Genomic DNA, 23,084 nt, shown 5'->3' with positions numbered 1-23,084 from the left:
ACGTGAGGAAGGGAGGAAGGGTGAGAAAAATCACAACTATAATCTGGTTAGCCAGGGTGGAGGAGTATTTCTCACTAAGCATACCGGTGAAAACTAATGACCCACTTTTACATGAGCAGTGATTGATCTGAGATTCATCAGCCCCAGAGTTTTGATTTGATTATCTGAATGGAACGGGAGCAATGTTGTCAGAGGAATGTAGACTGCAAGACAGTGTTGGGAACATAAGCATCAACAGTATTTCTTGCTGATAACATCTCTGAAAAACTGAAACCATTGTGGGAGTGAAATGGAAAGTATTACACTATGTATAACTGCTCATTCTAGTCTCCTCTCTTCTCACAAAGGCCCTACTATAGGACTGTCAAACTATTTATAGTAGTGTGAACTAATGTATAGTTAGTTGTGTGAGTAATTATATTAGCCATGGGTGGGTACGGGTATTCTGTGTATGTGTAGGTTGAATTTGCCAGTCCTGTGTGTGCAGATATTCAAGGATATGCCAGTTCCGGGAGGTGGCCCGGCCAACCTACAGCTCAACCTGCAGCCTCGGAGGAAAAGCACAGAGAGCAAGGCCCCATCCTGCAGCGAGAGACCCCTCACCCTCTTCCACACACCCACACACACCCAGAAAGGTAGGCAGGAGCACAACACAGTCTCTTTACCACACACACCCTTCTTCGATGTTCAAAGTGTCAGTCGGGACAGGAGACATCCACATTGCCTGAGATTTGTTCGTCCTCCTTATAAGAAATGACTTTATTAGCGGAAAAACATCTATTGACAGCATTTACTTTAGCGGCTGACACATTGATCGCCAATCTTAAATATCCTCCTCAGCCACTCACGTTTTGTATACTCAGTGTACATCTTCTTCTTGCTGTTACGTAGTGGAGAAGAGGAACAGCGTGGTAGTGAACTCTACTCCAGAGCCCCAGCAGCTTCAGCCGGCCCAGGCCAATGCCCCCCACAACAACCCATCAGCCACCCGCTCTTCCTCCACAGCAGCGGTCAACCATAACAGCAGCGGCAGCCACGGCCACAGCTGTACCCAACGCAACAGCCTGACCAGCACTGACGGAGATCAGGACGGGGGCCTGATGGCCAGGCAGAACTCACAGAGCCGCCCTAACTCACTGTGAGTACACATGCATAAGCACGATGCACAAACACACATGCGCACGCTCACACAGACACACACACACACACACAAGCTCTCTTTCTTCCCCCCTCCTCTCTCTTTCTTTCTTCAGCTTTCTTTCTTTCTTTCTTCAGCTTTCTTTCTTTCTTTCTTTCTTTCTTTCTTTCTTTCTTTCTTTCTTTCTTTCTTTCTTTCTCCTTCTCCTCACCAGACAAGGGGGATTCTCTGCGTTGACATCAAAACAACATTTTTTTGGTCACATACACATGGTTAGCAGATGTTATTGCGAGTGTAGCGAAATGCTTGTGCTTCTAGTTTCGACAGTGCAGCAATATCTAACAAGTAATATCTAACAGTTCCACAACAAGTACCTAATACACACAAAGCTAAGTAAGGAATGGAATAAGAATATATAAATATAAATATATGGATGAGCAATGTCAGAGCGGCATAGGATAAGATGCAATAAATAGTATAGAATACAGTATATACATATGAGATGAGTAATGCAAGATATGTAAACGTTATTAAAGTGGCATTATTAAAGTGACTAGTGTTCCATTTATTAAAGTGGCCAATGATTTCAAGTCTGTATGTAGGCAGCAGCCGCTCTGTGCTAGTGATGGCTGTTTAACAGTCTGACATAATACCAATTCAAGTGATGATAGAAGACATGTTTGATGGAATTTGATCTTGTCTTGTGAAATCTCCCAAGGGTAGACAAAAGTAATATTGCTCACTGGGAGATGTGATATGTGTTCATAAAGGCAGCCTCTGGCACATTCAACCTACACATACTACAGGTACCCACCCACGGCACGTGTGCGTCCTCTCTGATAATTAAAAATACTGGAATTGTAATCCATTACGTTACAGGCTAAAATATTGTAACCATATTACAGATACTTTTGAAAAAGTAGATGATTACTTCTAGGATTACTTTTAAATTCAGAAAGGATGTTTGTGAAAAGATTCTTTGACACTTTTCTGTTTCGTCAATGACATTCAAATCAGCATTTAAAAAAGTGTGATTCACCTGAGCGAGTCTGACCACAAGTCTCACTCTCCCTTGCTCAGAATAGGAGGTGGACACGGCAGATTGAATAAGAAATACATTTTGAGCCACTAACGGATGTCATGTGGCTTCCATCTGGTCACCCAGATTAGTGAAGTGCTGTAGAGACTGTTGTCCTTCTGGCAGGTTTCGCCAATGCCAGCTAAGGAACTCTGCAGTTCTGACAGAGTGGTCATTGGGTTCTTGGTCACTTCCCTGACCAAGGTCCTTCTTTCCCGGTTACTCAGTTTGGTCAGATGGCCAGCTCTAGGCAGAGTCTGTGTAGTTCCATATTTTTTTCATTTCCCAATGATGGCGACCATTGTGCTCTTGGAATCTTTCCACACTCTAGAAATTGTTTTACACTCTTCCCCAGATAGACACTGAGTGTACAAAACATTAAGGACACCGGTTCTTTCCTTGAATTCAGGTGAAAGCTATGATCCCTTCTTGATGTAACTTGTGCTCATGTAAATCTGAGGAGGAGCTAGATGGCACCGATTGACATGGCCACCTTGTTTCAGGCTCCTAAGCAAATTTTGCAGTATTTAAAAAAAAGTATATTTCTCATGTTATTAGCCCAGAACTTTCTTTGCATTATTAAATATAGCTGGAAAGAACTTTTGAATATCATAGAGGCGGTAACTTACCAGCATTTCGACCAGGAATACGACTTTCCTGAGTTGGATCCTTTGTTTGTACCTTCCAAGGAGATTGAACTTATGCCAGAGGCTGCTCCAAGATGCTGCCGGCGTATTCGGAGTGGACTTTTAGTCCAACTCAGGAGGCGTGCACACCATCCACCGCTTCTGAGTATATTACTCGCTAATGTTCAGTCCCTGGACAATAAAGTAGACAAGCTCAGGTCGAGGATCTCCTTCCAGAGAGACATCAGGGACTGTAGCATACTCTGTGTCACGGATCATAGCTCACTCCGGATATACTGTCTCCGTCCATACATCGTGTGGATAGGAATAAAGTTCTCTCCGGGAAGAAGAAAGGTGGAGGTGTATGTTTCATGATTAGCTACTCATGGTGTGATTGTGGTAAGTCCTTTTGTTCACCCAATCTAGAATACCTTACAATGAAGTGCCGACCGCATTACCTCCCTAGAGAATTTTCTTCGGTTATCGTCACAGCCATGTATATTCCCCCTCAAGCCAATACCATGACAGCTCTCAAAGTACATGACTGGACTGAGAAGGCTATCCAAAACATCCAGTGACTCTGAATTTGTCAATCTACTCTGTGGTACGCAATCGTCGGGACCAGGGACTTCCTCCTCAACATGCACGGACACAGCATGACAAACAGAAGAACCCAGCGATGTATCAGTACCGGCCAAAAGAACCGGTTTAACGTCCTCTGCGGACTCTCACTGTTCGGCCCCAGAGGAACGTGCATAATAGGGTTTTAGTAGATTTACATGGCACAGTTGGTGCGCTTTCCTCCATTCTCAGAGTGGCAACTAGATAGTTTTGCTGAGTACACTGGCGCACAACCGTATATGGACCTTGAAAAAGAGAACCAACAATTGGCAGCAGAGCAAGAACCTGGTCATCTGGACTAAAGTGACGAGACTCAGCTCGCTGATCAAATATTCCTTTCATCCTCCCCTGTGAAGATGACAGCTTCTCTTTGGCCATCTCACCGGCGTGACCGGAAATCAGGCATCACCGGAAATCACACACAAAAGATAACAGGGACTGAGGTGGCTTGGGAGACTTCCAACCATCCTGGAGCACTGCTAGAAGCCCAGACACACTATGTCTGAACACTAGGTCGTTTGGACTGAAACCTGTGCTCTCCTGTGAAACCTCCCTGGCGGCTAACAGTAACCATGGCAACCCCTCCTCCCAATCCTTATCCATCTCTGTACAATAAGCTCTCAACAAAGACTTAAGTGTTTGATGGAAACGTTCCAGCGCTCCTTGACTCTGCACATGATAGGCGCTAGCCAAATTGTGTTTAATATGGTGCTGTTGGAGAACCTGACCAAACAGATTAGAGGTGAAATTAGAACCTCGGTCACTCTGAATAACCTTAAGGATTCCAAACAGCAAGATAAACTGAGTCAAATCTTTTAGCACGGATTTAGCCGTGATAGCCCAGAGAGGATAGGCAGCAGGAAACCTAGTGGTCCGACACGTCACAGTGAACAGTTAACTACTACCATTCTTAGAGCGAGATGGGCAACACAGTGAACAATCAGATACTCAAAAGGCTGGCTGACTACGGGAATAGGAAACCGCAGTACCGGCTTAATAGCTTGATTAGGTTTACCCGTTAATTGACAGGTTTTGATGAACGCAGAAACATCACTCTTTAACCTAGGCCGAAAGAAATGTATCAATATGCAATTGTAGGTATTCCTCATGCCCAGATGTCCAGCAACATCATCGTGGGAAGTTCTCAACACCAACTCATGAAAGTTAACTGGTACAACAACCTGACTAATAGCCTCCCCCACAAAACAACTACTATGAGGCACCTATTTTCTCATCAGGACATCATCCTGGAGAAAATAGCCATGGGCACCATCTCCCAACTGTTCGGCAAGCACAATTTGGTCACGCAACGATTATAATCTGGGGTCAGCCAAATGCTCCTTGATTAGATCGGAGCGGAGCACTGATAACGGGATAACAGGGAAAGTAGTGACAGATTTCTTTAGAACATTATTGTTAGCCGGCGCAGTGACCAGGTCGCCACAGCTCATGGAAGGCGGCATCGCTCGCGCAGAGAACACTCTGCGTGCTCTCATCGGGAATCCTTACAAATGACGGCTTAGCGGAAACCACTGGAGGTGGAGACACAACAGGCCAAACACGCTCTCCAGCCAAGTTATTCCCAAGGATAACGTTGATACCCTCAACAGGCAATGATGGACGCACCCCTACAACAACCTTGCCTTTCACCAGTTCAGAATCCAACATCAGTTTATGCAAGGGAATTGACAGTGTTCAACCCAATTCCCCTAATTTAAACACTGTTCCCGAATCAGTTTCATCAGAGAAGGGTAAAAAAGACTCTAACACAAACGACTCGGAGGCACCTGTGTCCCTCAGGATCTTCACTGGCACTGGGTTGTTACTTCCTAACAGAGACACAAAACCATCTGTAATGAAAGGTAAATAATCTGGGTCAATTGGGACTTTCACATGTACCTGGGCATGAGACGGAGTGAAAGGAGAGAACGGATGTGGGACAGTGCAAATACTACATTTACCCTTAGCCCTGAGAACAGGACCTTAGTTTTTCCAATGACCTGAACCCTGACAGTAGTGACACTCTTGACAGAAGCCAGCTTTACCACGGGAGCCAGGCTCAACCCTAGATGAATGAAGCTCTGCCCGTGAACCAGAGTGTCTCGGTGGGCAAAAACAAAATCTCTCCGAACGCTCCCACTCACTCCGAATACGTGGCTCTGCAAAGACACTTTTGTGAGTCAAAACATACTTGTCCGCCAAAACCGCAGCTTCAGAGACAGTCATCACTTTTCGTTCGTTAATATACGTCACTATTCGATCAGGGATTGTGTCCTTAAATGGCTCTAGGATAATCAGATCACACAGCCCCTGGAAAGTCTTAACTGCAGAGGCAGAACACCAGCGATTAAACTCAACATGAGTCTGTTTATCAGCCCTTTTTAAAGTTTTAAATTGTTGGTGGTAAGCCTCAGGAACCAATTTGTAAATCTGTAACACAGCCATTTTAACCTTAGCATAGCTGATGCTGTCGGCTACATCAAGAGCTGAATATGCTTCCTGCACTTTACCAGTCAACACACACTGCAACATTAAAGTGCGATCAGAATCAGGCCAACTCCTAGTGTCAGCAACACACTCAAACAACAACAAAATAATTATCTGGGTCCTTCTCATTAAATTTTGGCAACAGATATATGTTTCCAACAATATCAAATGTGTCCGGGGTACGACCGAGAGAGGAGCGACCCCCAGGTAAATCAGGGTCACCTTCCCTAAGCAAACTCTCCCCCGAGAGCTTTCCATCCCTAACCAATTCCAGCCGCTCTTGTTGCAGCTTGATTTTAACGCTCCAAATCCTGTTTAAATTCCAATTCATTTTCATACTTAGCACGATCATGCTCTTCTAGCTTAACACGATCATGCTCTAGCTGTAACATAAGCAGTTTTTTTCTGCTGTTCAAAAGGAAGACTACTATGGCTAACAGACGGATCGGCCATTGTAGCGAAACGGGGAGACAGCTGGGGGAGGGGGGAGTCCTCGGCAGAGGCTGCCTCAGCGTTAACTACGAGTATACCACTCTCCATCAGATTGGCCTTCAATATCAACTTAACAGAATTTTTTTAGATGTTTATCACTAATTTCAACCTGGTAGTGTTCAGCGATCTTCAACAGCTGTTCTTTAGTACATAATTCTAACATTTCCTCTGATGGAACGCAAATGACCTCGTCTACAGTCGTGGCCAAAAGTTTTGAAAATGACACAAATAGAAATTTTCACAAAGTCTGCTGCCTCAGTTTGTATGATGGCAATTTGCATATACTCCAGAATGTTATGAAGAGTGATCAGATGAATTGCAATTAATTGCAAAGTCCCTGTTTGCCATGCAAATGAACTGAATCTCAAAAAAACAAACATTTCCACTGCATTTCATCCCTGCCACAAAAGGACCAGCTGACATCATGTCAGTGATTCTCTCATTAACACAGGTGTGAGTGTTGACGAGGACAAGGCTGGAGATCACGCTGTCATACTGATTGAGTCTGAATAACGGACTGGAAGCTTCAAAAGGAGGGTGGTGCTTGGAATCATTGTTCTTCCTCTGTCAACCATGGTTACCTGCAAGGAAACATCCTGAGACCATTCATGTGTGGGGTTGCTTCTCAGCCAAGGGAGTGGGCTCACTCACAATTTTTCCTAAGAACACATCCTCAGAGAGCAACTTCTCCCAACCATCCAGGAACAGTTTGGTGACGAACAATGCCTTTTCCAGCATGATGGACCTTGCCATAAGGCAAAAGTGATAACTAAGTGGCTTGGGGAACAAAACATCGATATTTTGGGTCCATGACCAGGAAACTCCCCAGACCTTAATCCCATTGAGAACTTGTGGTCAATCCTCAAGAGGCAGGTGGACAAACAAAAACCCACAAATTCTGACAAACTCCAAGTATTTATTATGCAAGAATGGGCTGCCATCAGTCAGGATGTGGCCCAAAAGTTAATTGACAGCATGCCAGGGCAGATTGCAGAGGTCTTGAAAAAGAAGGGTGAACACTGCAAATATTGACTCTTTGCATCAACTTCATGTAATTGTCAATAAAAGCCTTTGACACATGAAATGCTTGGAATTATACTTCAGTATTCCATAGTAACATCTGACAAAAAATATCTAAAGACACTGAATCAGCAAACTTTGTGGAAATTAATATTTGTGTCATTCTCAAAACTTTTGGCCACGACTGTACATTTAAAGGTATCCCAAACAATAAGGGGATTTGCTGAACCTATATTGTACTGGAGAAAGTCTGTCATAAATGATTTTGTTTTAGTTAAGAACAAGTTGTTCTCCAGTAGACTTTGATTCAAGTTAGATGGTGATCCGATCTCATTCTGTCTCCTATCAATACTTTTTTAAAGATTTGATACACGAAAGAAAGTGACAAAGTACTCAAGACGACTAGTTTGATTAAGTATCCTCCATGTACTGTATATCTCACTAGGTCAGTATTTTTTAGTTTCCAAATATCCACTATTTCTAATGTGTCCATAATATTTGTGATCTCCTTAAGGGCACATTGATGATAGTTTGTAGAGTGATTTCCTTTACAGTCCAGGTACCTCCATGAGGTACCTAACACTGTGTTATAGTCTTCAACCATAATGATTTGATTGTGCAAGTACAATAGATTGGTAAAAATGTTTTAGAAGAAGTGTGGATCATCCTGATTTGGACCAAATAGATTAATGAGCCAAATCTGTTTTTCATCCACTTTCATAATCAAAAGTAGTAAGTATAGCCAGTTATATTCCTTTTCTATTAATCTGCTAAGCCGTTACAATTATAACTGGCTATACTTATTTCACCCCTTACCATAACTAGATACTATTCTCAGTTTAAATTGACCATAATTAGTGCTTGTAAAATTACTGCCATAAGAGGTATCATGACGGTCAAAAACAGAGATTTCAAATGTCTAATGTTTAGAATTCAAGAAACAGGTATTAGCAATATTAGCAAGTTAATTTTCACAAAGAAAATGGTGTTTTCATGTTCTTTTTGTTCGCTTTTAGTTTTTTTTATTCCCTTGCCTGTGAGCCAATGCCACAGATGTTAGAAAATTGAGTAATAATATTTTGTGTGTAGTAGATCTGAGTAGATTGATGTGTGTGATATTGGATTTAGTGAGTGTGTATGATGTCTGGATAAGAGTAAGACTATAATGTGTGATGTCTAAATAAATAATAACCCAGCCAATATGCATGGCTGAGTGTCTATGTGTGTAACATGAAGTGGAGTGTAGCCGTAGAATTCATGATGATAATTGTAATCCATGTAGTATCAACATCATAGTTGCATCATAGTTGCATTAAACATCACATTCATAGAAAAACACATCGCAGCATTTCCATAGTAATTGACAGTTTCACGTAATTATGAAAGAGACGTTGCATTACTATAGAGACGTCTTAACTACAGCCCCCTGTAATCATTTTATTTATTTTCATTCAGTTGACTCTCATGACGGAAACCTGGAGTGGAGGTTTTTATTGTAGGCGTGAAGATACTTCAACATCAGGTCTAGACGATAAAAAGCTACACTGATCATTCGTGCTCGGCTGCCAAATGTATAGGTGTCCCCATAGTATTTCAATTGAGGAAGTGTAATCATAATCATCATTTTAGCAATCCATGGTAGACGTCCATCCTAATAAAAATGCCCCTCATCCTGCTGATTTGAGCTGCTGAACGGTATTTGCACTTGAGATGCATTTATGGATGATAAAATTAACTTGCCATTTCTAAAAAGTTTAGAACAGTGGGGAAATTAAGGTTAAGGTTAGGTTCGCAGTGTGATTAAGGTTAGGTTTAAAATCAAATTCTAAGAAGAAAAATTGTAGAACTAGGCAGGGTTTATTACTTTGTGGCTGTGGTAACTAGTGACGACCAGGCACAACTCCGATATCAAGTGTTTTTTCTCAAAGTTGCTAGGATGTCACAGGTCCTACTTATATCAGTACACTCATAACAACCTAATCATTACGAAACTTCTATTAGATCAACTAAGCCACACGTAGCAAATAAGCCATTATATGTTTTGTTAACCAAATTCGACAGTCTCTCATTGACCTCCATACAAAAACTCCTCATCAAGAAAAAAATTAAAAAACTTTTTGGGGCCCAGATATCCCTCTCGCTTCACCCCTTCCTCTCTGATATCATTCTATAGGTTTTTGAGCATCTATTTAAAATAATTACAGATGTTATTAGACAAAGACAACCAGAGCAACATATAGCAGGGAGTTCCAATATGATCATAAAACTACCGACGGGTTATATTGATCGCTGAGAATGACTGTCCATAATTTATTGTATTAGTCATCTCAGCAATTTCTGGTTTTGCTCATCAATAAACAGTCAATAGACATGAAATCATAAAATTACACTAAAACTGTGTAGGAAATCATTAAAGACTTCATGATAACAACCCAAGTGTTAAAAGGAGCGGAGTTGTTCTTTAATAGCTGGCTTTTACATGGTGGCTGAAAGGGTCTCTCTTTGAAACCTGTCAAGTGACAGTGGTCAAGTCTGGGAAAACCTAGCCATTAGCCAATCAGATCCAATACTACCCTTCAAAGACTGCTTCAAAATAGCCAGGATGCTAGACAGTGAACGGTTGGCACCACGAACTGCCATACAAGTTATTTTAACACAGCACTTGTTTGACTATACAAAGATTTTGATTAGATTTTCTGAATGAAGACAGAGACCCTGGAACCTTTAAATCTGATAAGCTGTTTAACAGTACCATGGCTCAGAAATAGTAATCCTGGTAACGCTAAGAAGTACTAGGAAAAGCTTGCCCCTGACCTCAGTGGAAACCTCAGTAAAGAGGCATACTTAGGGGTCAAAGGTTCAGGCCATCCAAAACAGCCTCTGAAAGTGATACAACTTTTACTAATGCACCTTCAGTTTCGTCTCGGTCGTATTTGTAGTTTTATCAGATGGCGAAGTTATGATTTTATGCAAACCTCAGAAAACCATCTGTCTGTTTTGGTTAAGTTGAACCTTACAGGTCCTTTGGTTGGCCTCAGCGATGACCCCATGGCAGGGTCAAGGTCTTTTCCTCTGGGGATCTCAGCTGTTATTGTTTCTTCCTCATCTATTATGTTTTATTAGGAGGGCTGTAGAGCAAGGAAGAGAAAAAACAAGTACCTGGTGACTCAGACCTCAACCATTTCCTTTTCTCCCACTCAGCCAGTTGTACACAGAGACATCAATCAACAGGGCCAGTCAAAGCCTCAATAACAGTTGCATAAATTGCCTATTCCTCATTTACATTACATTTACATTTAAGTCATTTAGCAGACGCTCTTATCCAGAGCGACTTACAAATTGGTGCATTGTATTTGGTAGAAATAATTCCTTAAGTTCTAGACCTCAGCTGAATCTGGTAATGAATGATGTGGCTGTTGGACAAGTTGAGGAGACTAAATGACTTGGCTTTACCTTAGATTGTAAACTGTCATGGTCAAAACATAGATTCAACGGTTGTAAATATGGGGAGAGGTCTGTCCGTAATAAAGAGATGCTCTGCTTTTTTGACACCACACTCCAAAAAGCAAGTCCTGCAGGCTCTAGTTTTGTCATATCTTGATTATTGTCCAGTCGTGTGGTCGAGTGCTGCTAGGAAAGACCTAGTTAAGCTGCAGCTGGCCCAGAACAAAGCGACACGTCTTGCTCTTCATTTTAATCAGAGGGCTGATATAAATACTATGCATGCCAGTCTCTCTTGGCTAAGAGTTGAGGAGACTGACTGTATCATAAGAAACATTATTGTGATGAAAATCCCAAATTGTTTGCATAGTCAAATTACACACAGATCTGACACCAACACTTACCCCACAAGACATGCCACATTTTGTTAGGTTACAGCCTTATTCTAAAATGTATTAAATCGTTTTTTTCCCTCGTCAAACTACACACAATACCCCATAATGACAAAGCAAAAACAGGTTTTTAGAATTTATAATAAAATAAAAACCGGAAATATTACATTTACATAAGTATTCAGACCCTTTATAGTACTTTGTTGAATCACCTTTGGCAGCAATTACAGCCTCGAGTCTTCTTGGGTATGACGCTACAAGCTTGGCACACCTGTATTTGGGGAATTTCTCCCATTCTTCTCTGCAGATCCTCTCAAGCTCTGTCAGGTTGGATCGGGAGCGTTGAGGCACAGCTATTTTCAGGTCTCTCCAGAGATGTTCGATCTGGTTAAAGTCCGGGCTCTGGCTGGGCCACTCAAGGACATTCAGAGACTTGTCCCGAAGCCATTCCTGCATTGTCTTGGCTGTGTGCTTAGGGTTGTTGTCCTGTTGGAAGGTGAACCTTCACCTCAGTCTGAGGTCCTGAGAGTTTTGGAGCAGGTTTTCATTAAGTGTCTCTGTACTTTGCTCCGTTCATCCGTGCCTCGATCCTGACTAGTCTCCCCGTCCCTGCCGCTGAAAACAGCATGATTCTTCCACCACCATGCTTCACCATAGGGATGGTGCCAGGTTTCCTCCAGACGTGACGCTTGGCATTCTGGCCAAAGGGTTCAATCTTGGTTTCATCAGACCAGAGAATCTTGTTTCTCATGGTCTGAGAGTATTTAGGTGCCTTTTGGCAAACTCCAAGCTGGCCATTTACTGAGGAGTGGCTTCCGTCTGGCCACTCTACCATAAAGGCCTGATTGGTGGAGTGCTGCAGAGAGGTTGGTCCTTCTGGAAGGTTCTCCCATCTCCACAGAGGAACTCTAGAGCTCTGGCAGAGTGACAATGGGTTCTCGTTTACATCCCTGACCAAAATTGCTCAGTTTAGCCGGGTGGCCAGCTCTAGGAAGAGTCTTGGTGATTCCAAACTTCTTCCAGTTAAGAATGATGGAAACCACTGTGTTCTTTGAGACCTTCAATTCTGCAGAAATGCTTTGGTACCCTTCCCCGGATATGTGCCTCAACACAATCCTGTCTCGGAGCTCTACGGACAATTCACTCAAACTAATGGCTTGGTTTTTGCTCTGACATGCAGTGTCAGATGTGGGACCTTATATAAACAGGTGTGTTCCTTTCCAAATCATGTCCAATCAAATGAGTTTACCACAGGTGGACTCCAATCAAGTTGTAGAAACATCTTAAGGATGATCAATGGAAACAGGATGTACCTGAACTACATTTTGAGTCTCGTAGCAAAGGGTCTGAATACTTATGTAAATAAGGTATTACTGTTTTAAAAAATTCATAGATTTGATCAAAATTCTAAAAACCTGTTTTCGCATTATGGGGTATTGTGTGTAGATTGTTGAGGATTTTTTTATTTAGTACATTTTAGAATAAGGCTGTAATGTAACAAAATGTGGAAAAAGTCAAGGGATCTTAATGCTTCCTGAAGGCACTGTATTTATTTTTTATTTCTTTATGTAATTCTGTTCTTGTCTATTAATGTTCTGTATTATGTCATGTTTCATGTTTTGTGTGGACCCCAGGAAGAGTAGCTGCTGCTTTTGCAACAGCTAATGGGGATCCTAATAAAATACCAATACCAAACTCATATTCATTACTTGCCATTCCAAATAAAGTGAAATAGTTTTTGCTCAAATCATTTAAAAGCCAAATTCTTCGGTGTAGGCAGGGCCGTAAGTAAATAGGTAAACTGGGAAATGACTAAATAATTAATCAGGGCGATTTTTCCACAAATAGACAGATATTTACTTTTCCATGGTAGCAAGATCTCATCTATTCTTGCAAACTTTCTGTAAAAATGTGTTGTAGTATGTTCCTTTATTTCTTTAGGTATATGAATACCGAGTATGTCCACTTCACCGTCAGACCATTTTATCAGTAAACTACACGGTTATGTAAAAGTAAAAAATGCTGTGATCCAATAAGATCCAATACGTTTGATTGTAATCCAGATAGGCTGTGCAGGGATCCAGATTGCGGATTTAAGAGGACATTTGAGTGGTATTTTACACCTGGAGTTACTATGCATAACTTTTACCCATTGTATAAGAGATTCTCCAAAATTAAAATAGTCCAGGCATTTGTATCTAAATTATAGACGTACTTTATCAAAAGCCTTTTCAAAATCTGCTATGAATACCAGACCTGGTTACCTATATTTTTTTTATAGTGTTTTATTGTTTCATGTACTTGTCTATATTATCTTCCATGTAAAAAACCTGTCTGATCAGGATGAATAATATTCGACAACAGCTTTTAAATTCATTTTTAATTCATTTTTAATTCATTAAAGCATTTTGCTAGGATTTTTGCTTCACAACACTGAATTGTAAGGGGCCTCCAGCTTTTTGGATTGACTGGATCTTTATACTTACCACATGGATCCTGTTTCAGTGATAGTGAAATCAAACCTACTTGCTGTGTCCATGCTAGTTTACTGTTTTTATAGGAGTGGTTAAAACATAGTGATCAAAAATCCCAAGTGGTGCAGTGGTCTAAGGCCCTGCATCTCAGTGCAGGAAGTGTCACTACAGTCCCTGGTTCAAATCTAGGCTGTATAACATCTTTGGCCCAGCGCAATTGGCCCAGCGTTGTCCAGGGTAGGCCGTCACTGTGAAGAAGAATTTGTTCTTAACTGACTTGCCTAGTTAAATATTTTTAATTCTTTTAAGTTTCATATACCTCAACTGGTATGCCATCCAGCCCTGGAGTTTTCCCTGGCCTAAAGACTGTAATTGCATCAAGAAGTTCCTCTGCAATTTGGCCCTCACACAAGTCTTTCTGTGCAGCTGTTGATTTTACACTATTATTAGTAGAAAAATCGTTACAGTTAACTTCAGTTAGTGGAAATGGAAGAGACTGAAAAGAGAAAATTCTGTATTATAATCTCCCACCATAATAATAGAGTACAGTCGTGGCCAAAAGTTTTGAGAATGACACAAATATTAATTTCCACAAAGTTTGCTGATTCAGTGTCTTTAGATATTTTTTGTCAGATGTTACTATGGAATACTGAAGTATAATTCCAAGCATTTCGTAAGTGTCAAAGGCTTTTATTGACAATTACATGAAGTTGATGCAAAGAGTCAATATTTTCAGTGTTGACCCTTCTTTTTCAAGACCTCTGCAATCCGCCCTGGCATGCTGTCAATTAACTTCTGGGCCACATCCTGACTGATGGCAGCCCATTCTTGCATAATCAATGCTTGGAGTTTGTCAGAATTTGTGGGTTTTTGTTTATCCACCCGCCTCTTGAGGATTGACCACAAGTTCTCAATGGGATTAAGGTCTGGGAAGTTTCCTGGCCATGGACCCAAAATATCGATGTTTTGTTCCCCGAGCCACTTAGTTATCACTTTTGCCTTATGGCAATGTGCTCCATCATGCTGGAAAAGGCATTGTTCGTCACCAAACTGTTCCTGGATGGTTGGGAGAAGTTGCTCTCGCTCTCGGAGGATGTGTTGGTACCATTCTTTATTCATGGCTGTGTTCTTAGGCAAAATTGTGAGTGAGCCCACTCCCTTGGCTGAGAACCAACCCCACACATGAATGGTCTCAGGATGCTTTACTGTTGGCAGGATGGTAGCGCTCACCTTGTATTTTCCGGACAAGCTTTTTTCCGGATGCCCCAAACAATCGGAAAGGGGATTCATCAGAGAAAATGACTCTACCCCAGTCCTCAGCAGTCCAATCCCTGTACCTTTTGCAGAATATCAGTCTGTCTCTGATGTTTTTCCTGGAGAGAAGTGCTTCTTTGCTGCCCTTCTTGACACCAGGCCATCCTCCAAAAGTCTTCGCCTCACTGTGCGTGCAGATGTACTCACACCTGCCTGCTGCCATTCCTGGGCAAGCACTGTACTGGTGGTGCCCCGATCCCGCAGCTGAATCAACTTTAGGAGACGGTCCTGGCGCTTGCTGGACTTTCTTGGGCGCCCTGAAGCCTTCTTCACAACAATTGAACCACTCTCCTTGAAGTTCTTGATGATCTGATAAATGGTTGATTTAGGTGCAATTTTACTGGCAGCAATATCCTTGCCTGTGAAGCCCTTTTTGTGCAAAGCAATGATGACGGCATGTGTTTCCTTGCAGGTAACCATGGTTGACAGAGGAAGAACAATGATTCCAAGCACCACCCTCCTTTTGAAGCTTTCAGTCTGTTATTCGAACTCAATAAGCATGACAGAGTGATCTCCAGCCTTGTCCTCATCAACACTCACACCTGTGTTAACGAGAGAATCACTGACATGATGTCAGCTGGTCCTCTTGTGGCAGGGATGAAATGCAGTGGAAATGTTTTTGGGGGATTTAGTTCATTTGCATGGCAAACAGGGACTTTGCAATTAATTGCAATTCATCTGATCACGCTTCATAACATTCTGGAGTATATGCAAATTGCCATCATACAAACTGAGGCAGCAGACTTTGTGAAAACTTATATTTGTGTCATTCTCAAAACTTTTGGCCACGACTGTAATTTGTTGCTTGTGAGCTCGATAGATTAGTAAATATTTTAGAAGAAGTGTGGGTCATCATTATTTGGACCATATAGATGAATTAACCGCATTTCTTTATCTTCCAATAGCATATTTAAAATGATCCACCTTCCTTTGAGACTTAGTGGAAAGCACTATATACAGTAGATATAAACCAGTATTATTGCGTTATCAGTGTTGAAATGTTGTATGCTCTGTGTAATGTAGAGCTCATAGATCATAGGAGACCAATGTCTAATGCGACCACAAATTAACACAGGTCCAGCATTTAGAACCAAGACGTTTCCAGATAAATTCCAATGAGCAGTGTATGACATCTGCACAGCATCATTATGTGGTCAACAGAGAGATGGAAACCCCCTGTGTCAAATGAAATACTAGCTTTCAAGTGCATCACTGTACTCTACTCCATAATGTAGCCATAATGACCCAGTAAAATAGTAGCTAGGGTACAGAAATAAATGTCCATAATGTAGCCATAATGGCCCAGTAAAACAGTAGCTAGTGTACAGAAATAAATGTCTATTTGGACATTGAAAGAGTATCACAAAATGCCTGACGAATGGCCAGCAAGGTACTGTAGTGTATTTATCAAAATAAACATGACATCTATTGGTAATTGTATGTCCCGCCATCCCCTTCCTGTGTCCTCCCTATTCATGCAACAAGGCACCCTGAGCAGTAATATCCAGCATTACATTTGACCAGAGACAGCTGAGTAAGGGGGTCATTTTTATTTAGTCTGGCAGTGTTGAAACCCCATCTTATAAAGCTCTCTGGGCCTGGCACTATGTAATTTAATGATTTGGTCGAGATTGATGGAGTCTGTGAAAAAAAGCGTGGGATCAATTTCATTAAGCCAGCTCAGGGGTAGCGTGCCGCTCTGGCAGGAGGAGGAGAAATGTGCTGCGAGGCTAGAGATATATACAGTGGTGTTGAAAGATGCATTCAAAAGACGCTGCTTTAAATTAAACATGGTAGACAAACAAAGGGAGAGATGTACCTGATGTAGATTATAACATTTGTTTAAAATCTTTAAAAAAATGTAAAAAAAATAAATTGATCTGTACACCTTGGTATGTGATTTAGTGTGTTTGAGTTCATCACTAAATTACTTAATGTCATCACCATGGCAACACTAGCTAGAATCACTGAAGAGGGATCAGTTGCAGCCTATAAATAATGGGAATAGATGTGTATGAATTGAATTATCCTTGATCTGTACATCAATGGCAATATATTGGACACCCATATAGGCTACCTATAGATTCTATGGTGTAATTATTTAAATCAATGGTCTCCACACTTAGTGAATGGTGTGCTCTCTGAAAGACCTCTACAAATTAGGGTTGCTTCTTTCTTGCTTGCTGTTTGGGGTTTTAGGCTGGGTTTCTGTACAGCACTTTGAGAATATCAGCTGATGTACGAAGGGCTATATAAAAATAAATTTGATTTGAAATTTGGTTGTAGAGTGTAAATTAGTGTGCTGCTCTAGTGTCGGGTCTCAACCCACAGTGAGCTCTGTGTGTGTGCTGGGAACCCTCTCTTCCCTCCCCTCCCCTCTCCTGCTCCTTGGTGCACAACCCTCCCCCACCACCTCTCATGTTGGCAATCTCGACAGGGCCCATCCCCATGTCACCGCGCTCACTGACGGATGGAGGAGGTTGCATGTCGATATCACACTCCTGTAGAGAGAGAGAGAGAGAGAGAGAGAGAGAGAATATGACTGTGCACTGGCTGGAAGATGGAATTCCAAGTGGTTCACAGTGAATCTCCAGCTCCATTGCTGGGAAGGAGGGATGACTGGGGGGAGAGAGGGATGGAGAGATGACTGGAGGCATAGGGAGGATGACCCTTACTATTCTCCACTCTATTTTTATTCTGTTTGGCAGTGGTGCGCATGCTCTAACACATACCAGCAAACAAACCCTTCATTGAATGGTGAATGGCTCGCAGCCATCTAGCCACATGCCTGCTATGTTGGTGTATCTGTGTGTCCTGGGGCATTTCACGCAGGGCAGATTGGGTCAGTGAGTTTGCTGAAGGGTGTTATGTTGCAGCAGGCAAAGCTAGCTATGTGGAAGCTATGTGGGAAGTGTTATTCGTGGTCTGCACTGTTGTCACCGATGGACGTGTTTCTAAATCTGACAGCATATACTGTGTAAAAGCACAGTGCCCATATATTAAATATAGGCTTCGGCATGCCTTATATAACCACTGTATTCAACTGATTTGTGAAGAAGCATGACTAACTCGATCTCCTCCTTTTGTGACTCCAGGCTGAACCCAAAGAGCCGCACCAGTATCCCAATGAGGTATGGATGTGTTCTTCACGCCCTTTCGTCACTAACCAATGACGCAAATCCATCACAAATAACACGACAATTCAGTTATTGCATGAGGCAAGATGTGTCTGTGCAGTCACAATAACACATCACCTAGCATCAGTATTGCAAGCACTTACCAGTTCCAACACCCCCAACCCACACATACTGATCTATAATTCAAATGCACCCTGACCACAATCAGATATATCAGATGCCATCAAACTACAACCACTCTAGTGTAGTGGGAATTGTCATCATATAAAACCAACAAACAACAACCAACTTCCAGCTGATGATTAGTTCCACTTTATGCCTGTATGTGGCCTGTCCAGTTTGCCTCACGTCCCTGCACTCGATACTGGGTATAGCCACTTCATGCTGTCACTGTAGTCATTGTGGCTGTTGTTTGTGTGTCTCTCAGCCCAGCCTCACCGCGCTCCCCCTCCTGGCCGATGTTCTCTGCATCCTCCAGCCCCCAGCCGGCCTCCTCCACCTCCAGTGACTCCTCCCCCATCAGGTGTGTCACCACGACACGCCAATTCTGCCCACCACTCCAGCTTCGCTCACACCTCCTACCCACAATGCTAATTCTGGACCTTTGCACTGCCGCACACCCTCCTCTTCTCCCCCACCACCGTGCATGATAACTGACAGACAGTTCCTGATCACTCTGAGAGGCTTACCCTTTTCACACTATCATGCCAACTTGAACGGCACTGTACTAGCTCGGATTCATTATTTCCTTCCCAACAAGAATCCAGCAACTACGGCAGATGTGTAACCAGGCCTGCAAAGTACAGCTTGGCTCAGCTCAGTAGTGTGAAAAAGGTATTAGTAACGTGGATCAAGGGCTCATCTTTGGTTAATGCACTTTACAGCCAGTCTATCAGACTTCCAAAGGTTTCTATGCATGTAGCCAGGTAATTCAGATGAACTCCAGATTATAAATACCTTGAGTCAGGTCTAGACAGGTTTAGAATAACCTTGGGCCATTTTTTAGAAGCTGTGTAAATATCTGTCGGAAAATAAGTCTACTGACGGTAACTCTTGCAGCCAGATTTATAGCATATTCATTGCTGCATTTTGCTTTACAAGGACATATTTTCTTGTCCAACTATATAAATGTATTTATATGGCTCGATGATTATGGGGGAAAAGTGAATTGTAATCACACCAAGACTTTCCATACGGGAGCAATGACGACGTTATGAGACACTGATACAGTCGGTGCTTTACCTTTCATTGCTCCCAAGAGATAGCTAGGAGTGGAGGGACACTCAAAGTGCCCAATGTGATATCCTGGTGAGTTGGATTATAACATGTCATTCTTCCTCTCCCTTTTTAGTGTCCCAGGCAGGAAGGCTAGGGCCCTCTACGCCTGCAAGGCGGAGCACATCTCTGAGCTCTCATTCATCGCAGGGACCATCTTTGAAAATGGTGAGTATGGACCACTGTGACTGTTATCTAAGTGAAAAATGTGGGATGGTATTATTCTAAAACCTTACATTGATTGGTCAGATTGCTGGCCTGCAATGTGAGTAGTCCTCCTCCTCCTCTTCTTCGTCCTCCCTGGTACCAGTGTGTGGTGGAGGAGGACCAGCAGCAGCAAGGAGGGCCAGGCTGAGGCTTGTCATTACCTTGCCTTACCTTTTTTTATAAAATCTTCTCCAGGGATGAATCTGATCCTAGCCAGGCTTCCAGGATCCAGTGATCCACTCGTGCCTTATCTTAATCATCCCGCAACCACAGCCTTATTTACACTGAATCACGCCTCTGTCTTAATTTTTTCCCAATGTTCTTATTAAAATAGATACAAATAATATTAAAGCTAGCTGAGGAGAGATTTACCTCTCACCAATCAGAATGACATTTACTGTAGACAGAGCTGCAATTTGAGCGAGTAGGGTTATAGATGAAAATAGTTATTTTGATTTTATGAAATACACTGTGTGAATGTTAAAACCCAGTGTAGACTGTCTTCACAGGTCTCTTAGTACCAGAAGGATTATAGTGTATATCTGGTTGTGTCCCGGGTCTTATGCTTAGGGAACAGCAGAGTTTAGCAGCGTGGGAATCAGCCACACACCCACCCAGGTTGCTGAGGTGCAGGAAGAAAGATGAAAAAATGATTGAATGATGCCTTGGTCAAAAGTAGTGCACTATATAGGACAGGGGTTGGCAACAGGTGGCCCGTGGGCCAAAACCAGCCCATGAGAGATTTTAGTTTTGGGGCAAAAAATAAAAATGAATTTCATTTAGTAAATCTGTTTACCAAGTATTCCCACGAATAAAAATAGATATGTGATCGTGTCTCAATGTAATCAAGGTATGAAATTGTTATTTTCAAATGCAATATCTTTTTGGGCTTAGTTGTGGTCAATTTGCAGCGTACAAATTCATATAATTATGTTCCGGCCCCCCGACAAAAATTGTCCCGCGGCTGAATCTAGTTGCCTACCCGATATTGGGGATAGGATCCCATTTGAGGCACACCCTAGGTCCATAGCTCTGGGGAGGGTTTGCCGAAGCCTTCCTAGGTACCAAAACAAGACTAGGGGCTCTATTCAATCCGTATCGTGGAAATTCAGCGTTACAGTGTGATTGAAATTTAAAGGCAATGTTCCCACATTAGCGGTGACTGCATTCACGGCAAACGCTGCAGATGTCGGCTCAATAGGAAATGACCTTTACATTTCTGTAACTAATCTGTAACTCTTCAGTGATACATATTGAATAGAGCCCTATGTCAGTCAAGACCGAATCGAGAGTTTACACATTCATTTGTTTGCAAAAGTTCTCTTAACGCTGAGTAAACCTGTCATTTATCAGTCCCTATATTTGATTTGTTCAAAATGTTTTTGAAAAAAAAATATATAGAAAACACAGGCTAAATGAGACATTTACAATTTTAATTACCCCTGTAAGTTGTAAATTCTATCTATAGCCAGCCCGATATGGCTCTTCAGGTTTCACACGTCATACTAGCTTGGGTTATTTCAGGAAGAGGGTGGCTTGGGGTCTCAGTGCTGCTAGGGGTCACAGTTGTACACTGGGGTCTTGTTCATCCTATACCGTCTTCACAAAAAGGTACGTAGCGGTGTGTGTCGCCCCTTCTCCCGTTCTTCCCAAAGACACCCGAGTGCAACCATCCCAGCTGTCAGTAGCCACTCACCATATGGATCTCTGCTTTCAAATGGGGACTCTAACTGTCCTGTTGAATAACGCAAGGCAGTTAACTGTTGAGAACAGCTAAGCTATGTGCATCTGTCTCTGGTCCCTTAGTTCATCCCTCGAGGGAGCCTGGCTGGCTGGAAGGCATCCTAGACGGCAGGAAGGGCCTGATTCCAGAGAACTACGTGGAGTTTCTGTAGCCCTGGACCAGGACTGTACTGGAATGGGGAGACCACGCAGTTGCACTGTGCCCCTACAACTTATTGGATGAGTCTGGAGCACAGAGCGCTTCCTGCTGTGCATGGTCATGAATCTGGAATTCAGCAGCAGACTGATGTGTGTGTGTGCGCGTGCGTGCATGCATGAGATGCATTCGAGTTGTTGCGACGAAGGCTCATTCCCATATTCAGACAGTCCTTGTGTCATTAAAATGCACTGCCACTTCTTTTAGCGTCTTCTATTATCAGTTGGGAGGGGCTTCGGAAGACATTTTAGTTTTGGGATACGAAAAGGGGAAAAGTTCACTCTGCAGCCCTACTTCTCTTCCAGTGTACAGTACAGTCTGTAGGAATGAAGATGATTGTGTAGGGAGCTTTCATCTCTAAATGATGGGGGGTGTTTTTCAGTGAATACTGCTATAAATGTGAGCACTTGCTGCCTTGCCCGGTATTCCCCTAGACAAGACAGAACACAACTGCTGTTTACCTACCTGCACATTATAGAGGTGGGAGCATCCTGAATGTCTTTACTCCCTGTTTGACAGATTTTGTAATAGCTTTTTTTTGCTCAGAACTACTAGGTGAAATTGTCTCGATAAACCTGGAAAGGAAGTTAACAGAACTGTTTTCATTTAGGATAATAAACATTTTTTTGTATTTTATTTTCATTTCTTAACATGTATATAAATGGGGAGTGTTATGTGAAACTAGACTACTTTGTTCATATGTAAGCCTCGTATTTATAATAATTTTCAAAGATGAGATCCTGAACTGTATTCTTTTGGGGTGTAATAACATTTGTAAATACATGACATTTGATAAGATCACATTTTTTAACTAGCAAATTTTATATTTTGTATTGTAGCATACTAAGTTAATTTTAGCATCTCAGTTGCTAAATTTGTCGTCATTTGGTTCATGGCCATTGGGAGCCTTAATATTCTTTCTGATCAAATAAATCATGAACAAAAGGTTGTACAGAATGTCATCTATTAAAGATAAACAAACTGGCAGAGCTGTCCTAGTTTCTTCATGTCTCGGTGCCTTGGATTTTATAGACCTGTTCTAAGTAATGCTAACCCTACTTCATACAACGGGTGGGTCTAATGCTGAATGGTTAAAAAACACATTCCAGCCGGTGTCTACTCAACAAGTTACCACCGGCTAAATTTATGACGTTGAAATGCCTATTTACTCTGTTCCATCTGAGTGCGCAATCTACTGTCTCATCCCAGCCAGGCAATTTAAAGACTAGCTCTACACTGTAAAAAGCATCTAGACATTATCACCCATTTCTTTTAGACTAGCATTTGATTTTCAGATTTGTATTAACCTTGCTGTCTGTCTCGCTGACATGTGCAACATTGTTTCAATATTGAAATTCGATCTCCAGCTATCGCAAGACACACCTGGGTCATATTCATTAGGCACCAAACAGAACAAAACGGACTATGAGCTCGATTCAATAG

General features: G+C 42.1%; 1 protein-coding gene across 3 annotated transcripts in view; it reads left to right on the top strand.

Moving 5' to 3' along the window:
• The window catches only part of LOC106567493 (rho GTPase-activating protein 26), a 117,981-nt gene extending 95,353 nt beyond the window's left edge, over positions 1-22,628 (top strand). The window contains exons 19-24 of one of the 3 annotated variants that reach the window (XM_014136786.2): positions 488-635; positions 892-1,138; positions 18,179-18,214; positions 18,648-18,743; positions 19,572-19,663; positions 21,509-22,628. In XM_014136786.2, coding sequence (XP_013992261.1) covers positions 488-635; positions 892-1,138; positions 18,179-18,214; positions 18,648-18,743; positions 19,572-19,663; positions 21,509-21,597 — 708 coding nt within the window. In that variant the 3' untranslated portion in view covers positions 21,598-22,628. The remainder of the gene's footprint in view (positions 1-487; positions 636-891; positions 1,139-18,178; positions 18,215-18,647; positions 18,744-19,571; positions 19,664-21,508) is intronic. The other 2 variants (XM_014136787.2, XM_045693395.1) reach the window with 2 other exon arrangements.
• Positions 22,629-23,084: the final 456 nt, after the last annotated feature.

The sequence above is a fragment of the Salmo salar genome, chromosome ssa13 (assembly GCF_905237065.1).
Source record: "Salmo salar chromosome ssa13, Ssal_v3.1, whole genome shotgun sequence".
Lineage (NCBI taxonomy): Eukaryota > Metazoa > Chordata > Actinopteri > Salmoniformes > Salmonidae > Salmo > Salmo salar.
Note: the sequence above shows the minus strand (reverse complement) of the source record. Positions and strands in the feature narration are given on the sequence as shown.